This window comes from Poecilia reticulata, chromosome 4 (assembly GCF_904066995.2).
Source record: "Poecilia reticulata chromosome 4, P_reticulata-male-v2, whole genome shotgun sequence".
NCBI classification, from domain to species: domain Eukaryota; kingdom Metazoa; phylum Chordata; class Actinopteri; order Cyprinodontiformes; family Poeciliidae; genus Poecilia; species Poecilia reticulata.
The window spans coordinates 26860414-26873862 of NC_088833.1; the positions used below are offsets into that span (position 1 = coordinate 26860414).

Here is a 13449-nt window from a genome sequence, read left to right on the forward strand (position 1 = left end):
CTGTGGTGGATTTCAATGTGGCTTTCTACTCAGGGTGATACCCCACAGGTGGATGGCAGGGGGGGGGTAATAAGCAATCTCCTGCTACTTCATTTTCGTCTTGTTTTCTAGCAAACGTCAATTTGTTACATTGACGTTTGCTAGACGTTTGCTACATAGACCTTTGCTATAAGAAGTTTATTTAATATAAACTTCTTTATAAGTTTATATTATAAACTTATAAAGAATTGGGTAAGGAGGCTAAACCAGAACAAGCAAGCTGAAAAAAATAAACAAACAAAAAACTACAACCAAACTGTGGGGTATTCTTTTAATTAACCCGGTTACAATAAAATAATACAAAAAAATAATTTTAAAGCATCTATGAAAATGACTTTTTCTTCAGAGATTTAAGACTGTACTGTTCTTTTTCATGTTCAAGACTGTATTGGGGCCCACCATAGAAATGCTAATGTAATATTAAAGTATTAATATCGGTTATCAATTTGCCCACATTTTCATAGTTCACTTTTTAAGTCAACCTGGACAAAAATCTTTTACAAAAATCTATATTATAAACTTATAAAGAATTATATTTAATTTAATAAAAAAAATATTAAAACAGTCATAACAAAGTAGCAAGCTCACAAAGACAATAAAATATGTTTTTAGTTTATTCATCTTCAATCTATTTGATAGATTAACTCTCACTTTCCATTATCTTGTCCATGTGAGCGACAGGATCTTTGGCACAAGGCAGTCCCTGACATTTTCATCAATTAATTTCCTCAGAAGCATACTTTAGCAGGCTCCTTTTAATTTTCTTCAGAAATGTTCTGGTTAGTTATGTTCATAGAATAGAATAGAATAGAATAGAATAGAATAGAATAGAATAGAATAGAATAGAATAGAAAGCGATCCTATTGATGGTCAGTGGTTTGTGTTGTTGCGTCTGATGTCCAGTAGGGGGTGTTTCACCCCAATCCTCGCCAGAGGTCCACCTGTAGCTATCCAGTGGCTGGTGTTAACTAACTAACTAACGGTAGATGGCACGCGTGTGCCGCTCGTGCCACACCGGTTATCCCTGTTGTCCATGGATGAGAGCTAGGTTTAGCTTAGCTCATTTAAACTCTTAGAAGTGTGTCAGCGTTTCTTTGTGGGACTGTATGTATGAAGCAGGAGACGGACTGAACTGTCGCGGTCCGAACTGGACACATTCTCGACTGGAAGTACCGCCTGGCGTCTAATTAAGAAGACCAAGGAGTCGTTTGGTCACAGAAACTGTTGGGAGAAGATGAAGTATGCGTAAAGAGGTAAAGCTGGGATATAGCTGCCTGCCACCCGACGAAGCTCTCCTGTTCACCCCGGTTTATCCATAAGTTGAATTTCCAGGTAAGTCCAGTCGTACCGCTGCGAGAGTTTGGGAATAATATTTTTCGCAAACACAGCCTGCGAAAAGGGAAGTTTACCTTTTGGCAGAGCTTGTTCTTTTTTCTATAAGGCTTTCTTTGGTAAACAAGTAGGTCTGTGTAACTTTATTTATTCGTCTAGCCGAGCGTGTTTTTTTTTTTTTTTTCATTGTCAGTCGACGACAGTGATAATGTGTTTAATTCTCTCTCATGTAAGAGCATTAAGTTTAATTCAGAGCGTCTGGACTATGACAGCAGCTCTGTACTTACTGCCACACATTTACATCCGTCCTGCACAACTGCGTTTTATACATAAAAATAGCAACAAAAAAAAATCATCCCCCTCAACAAGGGAAGTTACTATTTAATTAGAGTATTCGTGCTCTTTTCAGATTAAGAGCTCTATAACTTAATGCAAATAAAAAAATACTCAGCTATGCTCAACTTTCTGTATTTTTAAAAATTTATCTAACTTAAATTTGTTAAAAGTATTTTAACGCTTTGCTTAAAACTATTGTAATGTATTACTTTGTAGTTACCTTTAATTATTCCAAGGGGTTAGTTTTACTGTTGTTTTCAGGATCCTAAGAATACAATGCAAATTAGTTTATCTCTTAAACTGACTGTACAATATAGCAACATTCTATTTTATATGAATGAGTTGTTACAATTGTTGTCAGAAGTTAACAAATGTATTTCCCTTTCAGTTTTCAATGCCCACTTTGCCATAATAACTCACTGTTTAACCCAATAGTGACATCAGTTTTCCATTGTTTGTCACAGATAGGGGTTTATGGTTGCATTATGGAAACAATCACCAAGAAACCTCTGCTTTAGATGCAGTTCAGTACACAGCTTGATTTCTAACCGAATTAAAACCGTATAGCATACTGGAACATAATGACATGTTTTGATGTTATTTGAAAACTTCAGTTAAATGGCATTTTTGTCCATAACAGAGACTTGCCAATGCCCAGCTTTTATCCATTTACTGTGTGGGCATAGGAATAACAAAAACAAAATCTTGCCTAAAGCAGTCATTGCAAATTGGGAAATAATGGAGGAGAAGATGGAAGTGCAACATGTGTATATAAAGAAAGCGTGATTTATATAGGCAATTACAGACACAATGCTTGAGATTTTTTATCGGTTTATCTAAAATGATTGCGGCGACTCTTGTGTTTTATTGTCAACATCTTGACGTCGAGTGAAACTCTTCAAAATTTGTAGCTGGTTTTAATCAACATAACACCGAAGCTGAGGCACAACAGTAAACAGAAACCGGAGACTGGGTCAGAAAATAAACCTCTTAAACCCCGTTCCTTTGGTAAACATCAGTTTGTAGTATTTGTACTAGAACCGCTTTGAGTTATGTGATCTGTGTCTGCTTAGTGGACATGTTTTAATGTTCTTGTTTTTTTCTCCCTTTTTCCTTTTTTTGTTGTTGTTTTTGGTAAACAGTATAATGGACGCCGAGGGAGCCACTCGTTATCCGGAAGCAGAAAGTTTTTGGCATGCGTCGCAGAAATCTGCAGATTTGGATCAAAGGACGAGAGATGCGGAGAGCTGGAGGCCGGTGCATGTGTTTCTGTCGGGAGGCGCACCGTGGGGGTTTACGCTCAGAGGAGGGCTGGAGCATCGGGAGCCTCTGCTCATAACAAAGGTAAATCCCAACAACACACACACACACACACCATGCCTTATACATTTCAGAGCGAATTAAAGTTAAAGCTTATTGTCATATGTGGTACTTTGCAAAAGTAGCCAATTGCTATGAGATTGTTTTTTTAAATTTTGTCACACTGCAACTACAAACTGCAATGTGTTTCAACTGGATTTTACGTAATAGACCAACTCAAAGTAGCGCATAGTTATGAAGTGTTAAGTTGATAGTATTGTCAGGAGTTCCTCTAGGTCTTGCTCCAACATTATATTATATTGTGTTGGTCTAAAGTAATAAGTACTCCGCAGTTTTATAAAAGTAGCTTGTGGAAAACTAAGTTTGCGCTTCACCCCAAACACACCATCTCCAAGAGAAACACGGTGGTGGAAGCATCATGCTTTGGAGTACAGTTTCTTCACCAGCGATGGGGAAACCGGTCAGATTTGGTGGGAAGGTGGGCAGAGCTAAAAACAAGACAATTATGGACGAAAATCTGTGAGAGGCTACAAAGGGTTTGAGACTTTGTCTGGTATCTGTGGGTGATGTCGGGATAGTCAAAGCCAGACTTAAACTGTGGCAATGCTTGAAAATCAATGTTTAAACATCCTCCATCCAAAGTAGTTATGCTTTAAAGAAAGTGAGCTAAAGGTTTGTCCTTTAGTTGTACAAATCTTGTAGAGACACACTGCAAAAGACTTAAAATCAGAGCTGGGTAGTAACTAGTTATAGCTACCCTGTTTGTTTGCTATATTTACTAGAGTATCTTATTTTGGAGAGAAAAATACTTTTTGTAGTGTTACTGCACCATAGTTGGGTAAAATTCCTGGATAGTTTACTCACTGCAGGTAACCTCCCCAATGGAGAACAAACATATTTTAAAGAAAAATGCACAAGACGCAGACAGCTGCAGTTTGCGTCAGAGTGAGACTTCTTGCTTGTGCACAAGCTTCATTTTTCTAAGGTTATTTTGTTTCTGCTATATGATCAACACTGTGTTTTGTATTGAAATAAAACCTGATTGGAAAAATGTTTCTTCTTCTTTGAATTTTGTTGTATTTGTTATCTGTACAATGACATCATTGTAAAAAGATCTAATCAGATTTTATGACCAGCTACTGAGTACTCCAGTAGTCTTTATACAGAATACGTTTTTAGTCTGGGAAGTAATGAGTGAAGGTATATGGGGGTGGGAGAGGTGTTTCTGAATACCAAATCAGGCAATATTTTTCAAGTTTCTGTTTGTAAAATATAGAAAACTATCATTTTTTTTCTGCTTTAGCAATGTATTACTTTGTATTGCTCCATCACATAAAATCCTAAAGGAGTAGGGATGCTTTTGCAAGACACTTTTGTTGCAAAACTCTGAATGTTCTGATTTCTTTACAGCTGACTGTATTCGACAAGCAGAGTTTTTTCCCCATGTCACACATGGGCAGCAAACAAAAATGTGAAAGTGCACGGCAGAGATGAGGATGACTAATTTTAATATGACGAACACAGAGCTCTCTAGTGGGATCTCTGACATGAACCAGTTGTTTATAACTGTAGGAGTGAAGTATAATGTCAGCCTGTAACCTGTAGGTCACACCTCATCAACTAACACGGCAGTTATGCTTATGCAGAAGTCCAGACATTTTTGTAATGAAAAAGAAAACACAAAGAGAAAAATAATCATGGTTTTGAACTTTTGAATTTAAAAGCTGAACATCGTGATCTCACCATGTCTTTTTAATTCATTCATGCATTTGGACGTCTTTGTTGGAGTAGGCCTGAATGACTCTTGTCATGTGTGATTTGTGGAAGAAAAGCTCATAAACATAAAGCGAAGCAGAGGCTGCAGTTTGTCACTGCTGTATGTCGTCACCTTGTTAAATCGCTGTGTTTGGTTGCAGAATGTGCGCAGCGCCGGTGAGAGGGAGACTTCCTCAGAAATCTCATGTGGCCTCACTTCTCTGCTGCGTGTGTAATGATTTACTACGAAAGACCTTGCTTGTTAATTTGACACAGTAAAATACCAGCAACTGTTAGTGAGGAGCTTCTGGTTCTCTTGAGGTTTTTTTTTTTTTTTGCCATATCTGCATTGCTGCAAAGGGGTCCAAAGTTCACTACAGATGAGTAAAACTCCAGCATATGTACACGCAGATTTTTACAGTCTGGTTTGTGTTGGTCTTTTGCAGCATGATTAAATGTGTTTTTAAGTTTTAACTTTTTAACTTTTTGCAGGTTTAAAAGTATAAGTGGAGGCAGGTATCAGTGAAAGGTGGATGTCAATTATTGACTGCAGCTTAGTGGTTGAATTCAGACTCAAAGTAATTGTTAATGTTTGCTCTCTGAGCAAAACAACTAAGCTCCGAGAGCTGACAGAAGGCAACCGTTTTGCATCAGATGATAAGGTTTGGTTTTTTCCACGTTCTTATGCAGATCTTGTAAAAGTATTCACATCCTTTCTGATTTCTTTGCTGTATAAGTAGAGAATCACCGATTGGATATTAATATTTGTATCAGTCCTGATATTGGAAAAAAATTGTAGATCAGGTATCGCTAATAAGGTGTCAGTTATATTAGGGCATGTCTATTTAGGCCCTGTTTACATGACAATGATGAAAATGGAATTTTTGTTCCATTTCTGTTAACACATTTACATGAAGACATTTACATAATTACACTCTTTGTTTACACAGTAACGGTACGCATTGAAAAGGTGCCACTAGTTGGCGCTAGGTTCTTTTGAAAGTCAGTGCGCATGTATTTAAAAAAAAAAAACGTTCTACTTGAAAGCACATCGATTCGCGTTTCCCCATCAGATGCCGTTCTCCCAGATATTGGTGGAAAACATGCACCATGTGTGTCTGATTAGGGCGCAGTTGGAAAAAGGTGGGATAACTTTGCTGAAACGCGTTGTTTGAACTTTCACGGTGTCCCTACTTCTTTAGATAAGCACACATGTTTTGTCACCTAGGCGGTGCGGAGCGGTGAAGAGACGCTGGGGGAACCGTATCTGATGGGAAAACACGAATTGTAGTAACACCAGCATTGCCAGTAGTTTCTTCTTCTGTGGATTGTAGGAAGCAGCTATATTTTGCGTCATACTATGCATGAGCTAGGGATTACCTGAAAGAAAAGATAAATTTGTTCTGTTTTCAAAACAACGGACACCGGTTTGTTTCAGAACCATTGCACTCTGGAACCTGTTCTCAAACTGTGCTGTCGTCAGAGAAAACATCCGGTGGTTTCATGTAAATGCACAGTACACAACAGAATTCTTCCATTTTCACCAGAAATTTGTTGTCGTGTAAACGAGGGCCTTAGTCTAGTGTTAGGGTTAGAGTAGGGTAGGGTATGCTTTTTCCTCTGAATGATGTTACGCTTTATTTGTTTTACATATTATTTGAATTTCTAATTATGCTTTCTGAACCATTTGAAAGAAGGTTTGTTCCAGATTATTTTGACAGTTTCCTTATTATTTATTTTACATTGGCTGCTATGCACCTAGTTGCACTGGCTTATCAGATTAAAATTTGTGAAGACGGTCTGTCATATCTAGACTTCGCACACATTTTTTTTGTTGTTGTTTTTGTTAAACACCACAACCTTCCTCTCTGTTACTGTTTTTTGAGTTTTCTGTTGGATGTTTAGCCTTTGTGGCACTTGGTGTAACTTCAGCCTGAGGAGTATAGCTAGCGGTACCAGGAACAGGGAAGGAATCTTGGAGTTTCGTTGGATTTTCTGTGAATTATCAATGGCAGCCAGGAGCCTGTTGGAATGACAGGATGGGATGAATTAAGCGAAGCTTGGCGCTATGCATTCTTTTAGTGTCTCTCAGATAAGAGTTAAAATGAGTTTGATTTAGTATGCTGTCGTGAAATGGATTTGTTTTAAAATGTTTGAGGCCTGTTCTTTTCCTCTTTGATTTATGATGATCTAGAACAGCTAGAGGATGATGTTTTCCCTGTAAGATGTCGGCAAATTTTCCAGCTTTATGTAATTCTAAGTGTTATATTCAGGTAGACTGACTGGATATAACTGAGTAAATAAGGTTTGCAAACATCTTTGCATTTTAGCATATGAACATTCCTTGAATCCACATTTCTGTCTGTTGCATTCCCACTTCTTTGCATATTTTCCAGCTCGATTCAGGGAAATGTAATAACAAAGGTCCAACAGTCTGATGACAGGTTCACCGTATTGGTTAAAAAAATATCCTGGATCTAATTAAAATTCTCCAGATTCCTCTCATAGCTCAGGTTATGCTCAAGGTCCTCGTGGACTTAAAGTTCTTAGTCTCAATAAACCTAAATAATCCTGTTTTACACGAGACATCTGGGCACGCACCTCATACATGTGTTCCCTCTGTGAGGAACAGCCTTTATAAGGGAAAAAGCACTGTTGGCTCATTCTGAACCAGTACCAGACGACGTACTGCAGAAATAACTCTGTTCTTACACGCTGCGATAAATCACCCCCAGGTAAACAGGTTTTACCAATTATTGAAACTTTTGTGTGGCAACATTGTGGGCTAGTTTTGAGTGCCGCAGGCCTGCTCAGCCTCCAGAGAAAAAAGGATTTAAAGAGCACAGTATGTATGCTGATGGCTCAGATAAGATTCAAAATGGATAGCTGTTGTTTTGTGTGTGCGTGTGTGTGTGTGCGTGTGTGTGTGTGTCGCTGGAGGCAAGTCCTCATAAAACAGAGTTGTACTGCATGTTAAGAGAGACTTGTACTGCTTAAAGTAAACAGGTTCATTCATTATCAGATACAGTGAAATGGTAGCAAAAATTGGATTAGCTAACATTAGCATGAAGTTCAATAAACTGCTTTGTGAGTTTAATTTAGTTGAATTTTCAAAGTGATTTTAATGATACGTGCACAAAAAAGTTAATATCGATAACCACAAACAGACGTTACTCACCATGGTTACACTAAAATCTGGACGCTAATCAAGGGAAGGTGGGCAATATTGCAAAAATGTCATATGAAATAAACACTGCAGGTAAAGTGCATTCTTGCTACATGAAAGCTGACGTAGTCAGAAACTACACTTTTCATGCAGACGTATGCATGCCTTTCACTCTTAAAAGTTCTGGACAAAGTGCTCATCATGACTTTAGATCGAGGGAAAATACTCTTTTACCCCACAGATGATGTTCACAGTATTTATTAAAGGGGAATGTTCTTGTACTGCTAGTTCAAAAGAACTCTATGCGCTCTTAAAATTATCCCTTTTAAGGATATTATACACTTCTAAAGCTTCCTTGTCTTTTTGTCTATGTAGATTATAGTTCATGTTAGTGACCTTGAGCAAGAACTGCTTCCTGGTAGAGATATATCTAGTTTTGTTTTAAAACGTCTCTCCCTGAATGTGTTTTTCAACCTTGATGGTGTACAAACACACATTTTCTGACCTTCTCTGGTGGGTTGACTTACACCTGATGATGTCACAATGGTAGTCTCTTCTTTGAGCCCTTCGTCCTGGCTCAGAAGAACCCAGACCAACTTAGAAACTCATAGAAGAAGCCCAGTTGGGCTTATCAATCCTGATTCTAACAGACTCAGAATGTCTGTTAGAATCAGACAGTATTATGGCAGTATTATGTAAAATCTACTTTTTTGAGCTTTACATCATGTTATGATGTTCTATCATCAGCAACATACCCATACTGTTACTTTGATTTTTTTTATGCATGTTTGAGTTTGACTCCCCCACTCAGCTGATAAAAACACTTAGTACCTCCTACGAGATATAGTTCCTCCTCAGTGTTGCAGTTTCCAAGCTTCTGTATCACAGAGCAGCCCTCCTCTGCGACTCCACGACTCAGCTCCTTCAGACTAGCCAGCAGCAATTAGCAAACACCTGGTGGAACTGAGCATCTACTGAGCTCATTATAGGAACTACTGCTAAGTGAAACATTAGTAAAGAGGTTAAAGGAGCCATGTTGTGATGACTTCCTGAAGGTGGAGTTTTGGAAAGAGCAGAAGTTTTTTAAAGAGACAATTTCATGGTGTTAAACTAGAAAGTTAATTTCTTTTACGTCATATTTGATAAATACAGTATTTTTTTTAATAATAACTGAAGGTAAAAGTTACTAAAGTTGCTATGTTCCTGGAAAATGCATAATACCGCCCCTCTAAAGAATATACAATTACTGTCAAAACTTAAAAATCAAACATGAACATAAAAATGTTCTCGAGCTTCATTGATATGACACTTAAATAAATGATGGTAATCAAAAACCTTGATGTCCATAGCAAAGTATACATGAAGCTATGAGAGAATCACAAATATTAACCTGGCTGCTTTTATACGCCTAGGAGTGAAAGGCAGTTTTTAGTGTGGAAACATTTTTATTTTTATGAACCACAAATGAGCAGGAAGCTGGTTCAGCAGAGCCCTACCTCAGGCAGGGAAACGCCAAGAAGCAGAAATGGATTTTAATGACGGGTAGAACTGGAACCAAATCACCCCCCAGTGTTCACCGTCATGTTTACCTTTCAAAATATGAATCTTTTTATAGCAATGTAAAACAGTTACCTTTTTTATTATGTAAAGCTTCTTACCAGAGTTGCACTTTTTAAATTAATTTTAAAAAATCAACTGGATGATAGAGAATTACTTTTTTTATTCATTATTGAAAATGTAGTTCTAAAATGAGCTTACAAAGCTCATCTTAAGACTTTGATGAATTTTATTTTTTATTTAACCTTTATATAACCAGGTTAGTCTCTTTGAAATCAAAGATCTCTTTTATAAGGGTAACCTGTGCATGACAGCAGCAGCATAGTTACAATAAAAACAAACATGCCTTGAAATTTGCTCACAGAAACACTCACACACCAACCAAGTAGTCCGGAATCTCCATATTTTTAAAAGTCCTTCAGTGTAACATTTGAGACATGGATCCCGAAACATTGTCTTCTATACTCTTAGGCGTTTTCTCAGAATACAGAAAGGATTAACAGCGAAGGTGTGCGCTGGAATTGGTACAAACTTATTTGTTTGTGTCAGAGTTTGACTGTGACTAACCCAAATCCCTGTTGGATGCTAAGACGAGAAGAGGAAAAATTGTATCTTGTTTTAAATAGTTCTTTCCAGAACTTAAAAACCAAATGCTAACCTCAGAGTTGTGAGAACATATTTATGGAGATCTTTTGGTCTTTGAGACCTTTATGCCCAAGGACAAAAATATTTTCCTGCTCCCCATTTTCAACTGAATGCATTAGCCAGATTACATAAATTTTTTTATAACAGCTTGGATCAAAATGATCTCTGCCAATGTTTGATAATGAAATCTGTTAGAGTCCTTCTTCATTAACACTTCATTTATACCCTTTTGCAATGCATTTTGTGCATCTGGATTGCTGTCTAATTATTCGTACATCTATGTAGTGTTTTTTACCTTCAGCTTTGATCTTGTCAGCTGAACCACTAATGGATTCATAATGGAGTAATGGTGGAGTTATTAAGCCTTACTCTGATCACTTCACCTGTATCAGTGATTATTTGTTTGGATGTTCAATCTTATCTGATTAATTTATTTAAAATAAAAAGCCATAATGAATTGAAACAATGTGGCAATGTAATGTTGTTTTATAGGTGACGGATTATATCTCAAAATGTAGCTAAATCTGTATGTTTAAGTAATTGATATAGTTCCTGTTTAAATTTGGGATTTTAAACAATGACATTTTCCTTGGAACCAGGAAGTTTAATTTATTTAATTACACTTTATTCTGTTAAGAAGAAACACTGAGAGCTTACCGCAACGCAGATACTGGTTTTTCCATCACTTACTTTGGATTACAAAATACTTCCAAGTCATTGTAAGCTTTGTTTCTACATGAACAAAGGATCAAATGATTGTGTAATACGCAGTAAGAAGTCATTCTAGTGACAAACCCACAGAGAATTATCAGCTTGCATTGTTTCATTGCTCCCAGCCTTTTTGTTGCAACCCAGTGTGGGTGTCTGAGAGTTTAAGACGTTACTTCAAATAAGCAATGGGCAGAAGATAACAGAAAAGACTTTGTATTTAGCATTTCTTTCTTAAAACTTGTTTGTCAAAATATTTCCGTATATTTCCGTAGGATGTTTAAAGGAAAATCTCATTTACTTCTACATCTACCCTCCACTCCACCTCATTTGGGTGGTTGCTAAGGTATTCTTCTAAGAAATGGGACACTCCTTCAGGAAATTCATACACAACCTTTCGTCTCTAATTCCTCATTGTGTTCAGATACAACGTAGCGTGCCTGAATGCGCCATGTAAACAGTTAATGGTTGTTGGCAAAGAACAACCACTACCAACATGATGCATCTTAGGCCTGTCAGGATAGCAAAATTTGCTGGATGATAAATGGTCTCAGTAATTATTACTAGAAAAGATTATGTTGTTTTGAGACTGCCTTAAAGTAATGCATTGATAATGACACAAAAATGCAAGTTTGCCCCTTCAATGACCAATAAACTTTAATTTTGTAAAAAAAACACTTGGTACTGGGAGACTTTTTAAATATTAAAAGTCAAACACAAAACCACAAGTAACAAGTAAGATGGAAATAAGTACCACACACAACCAAAACCATTAAAAAAATGGATTATGATGCCTCTGAAAAAATATTAATCATCAAACTCCTGTTAGTTTATCATACAATTAATTGATTTATCGCATCAGACTTAGTCTGGATGTGTCAAATGCAACAGTGTTTTTGTTTCTAACTACATATTTTTTTCTTATCAGAGTTTACGTGTTTAAGTGTTGTTTTTTTTGTTAGTTTTTTTTTTCTTTTTGTTTTTTTTTCCTTGTATTTCAGTAGATTTGTGACTAAATTTGTAATCTTTTAAAGAAAATGTTAGAAAAGCTCTTCCCCTTCACCCACCCACACAACCTCAGGTCACAGGATGTCTGAATCAAAGTGTTGTGTATTATTCCTTTTTTTTTTTTTTTTTAAACATTGTATTCGGATTATCTATTATCATTCTTTAATCTTACTTTCAAGCAAAGATCAACTTTGAAAAGGGAGGCCAGATTTACTTCTTAAATAGCCATGCAAATGCAACACGTAATTATTGACTGTCAAGTTAGTGAACAACTCACTTGAAAGAGCTTAACATCCGCCTTACTGCTTTATATACACAATGCTTGTGAACTAATACAAACCTAATGTCTGAAAGGTTGCGTTTAGGTGATAACCAATAATGTCAGTCAGCTTAGTGACGTGTCAGCTTGCTGCCCAGGACATCTGTCAGTAGAAATGACACATTCCTCACCCTCAGTGGCACCACATCCTTCCCTTCATGACACAAGGCAGCTCCTTTTTGAGGATACGGTTTAGGATACAGCTGCTTTTGGACTGATTACAGCCTGGAGGAAGACTGACAACAAGGGAAATGCTCAGGCCTGTCAGGAGTCCGGAGGAGGGAAAACTGTTTAGAGAAGCAGACACTCTCCAGTTTTAACATTGAATGAACTTGAGCTTCATGTTTTCTTTAAAGAAGCTCCTGCTATTATTTAAAGTGTCTTCTTCCTATTGAGTAATGCTTCCTGTAAAAAGAACAGATTAACAAGTAGCTCTGGGAATGTTGCCGAATCTTTTGTGCATATAATACAGTTTCTAGAAGACTCTTTGCACTGCACTGTTGATATGGCATGATCTATACTTGAGCATAAGTCAGGGCTGTCCGTTTCACACTTATTAAGCTAAAAACTAATATTTATTGTGCCCATTTGCTTAGTCTGCACTGTTCAATTAAACATAACCTCCATCTACTGTGCTAACACAAGCAATACTCTTAAATTTTTTGGAAAAGCTGTGCCACAAAGTATAGTTCTGTACAGGGCAGCAAAATAATGTTTCCTTGCTTTTTCTTTATCTTTATATATTGTGTCTAAGCATACCTGTCAAGACTCCCGTTTTGACCAGGAAACTACAGTTTTTTACCCCCCTTATTATTATTTTCCCATAAATATCCCGTTTTGTGCCCCCCACTCTCGTGTTGGTTGCTCTACCTCCCCACTTTTATGCTAGTGTATACCATCTATCCCCTCCATTATGTCAGTCCCCCCTCCTCTAACAACGGATGGCGGCACTTCCCATATTCTCAAGTCCAAAACTTGACAGGTGTGTGTCTAACCTAACCATAAATGTGTCAGTTGCTCTGTTATTGTAAGCTGCAGTCTTACAATAAGCACAGTGGTAGCTACAAAAATCTGAATGATCCAGGAGGAAGAAAAACTTTTGGTCAATTCTATCAATTTTATTTTATCAGGACAATAACACACACAAAAATAGGAAGCAGTTTAAATCCTACATCAAAATTTATGGGAGTGCTTAGTCTTAATGCGTTGAATTTTTCATCATTTAACATGCTAATGATGAATCAGAGCTGATTGAAGGGAAAAC

At 37.1% G+C, this 13449-nt stretch overlaps 1 protein-coding gene across 6 annotated transcripts in view; it reads left to right on the plus strand.

Annotated features, from left to right (window-relative positions):
- Positions 1-864: 864 nt before the first annotated feature.
- shroom2a (shroom family member 2a) overlaps positions 865-13449 on the plus strand; it is a 46163-nt gene continuing 33578 nt past the window's right edge. For 2 of the 6 annotated variants that reach the window (XM_008407575.2, XM_008407577.3), the window contains exons 1-2: positions 865-1371; positions 2850-3051. In XM_008407575.2, coding sequence (XP_008405797.1) covers positions 2854-3051 — 198 coding nt within the window. In that variant the 5' untranslated portion in view covers positions 865-1371; positions 2850-2853. The remainder of the gene's footprint in view (positions 1372-2849; positions 3052-13449) is intronic. The other 4 variants (XM_008407578.2, XM_008407576.3, XM_081606596.1 and 1 more) reach the window with 4 other exon arrangements.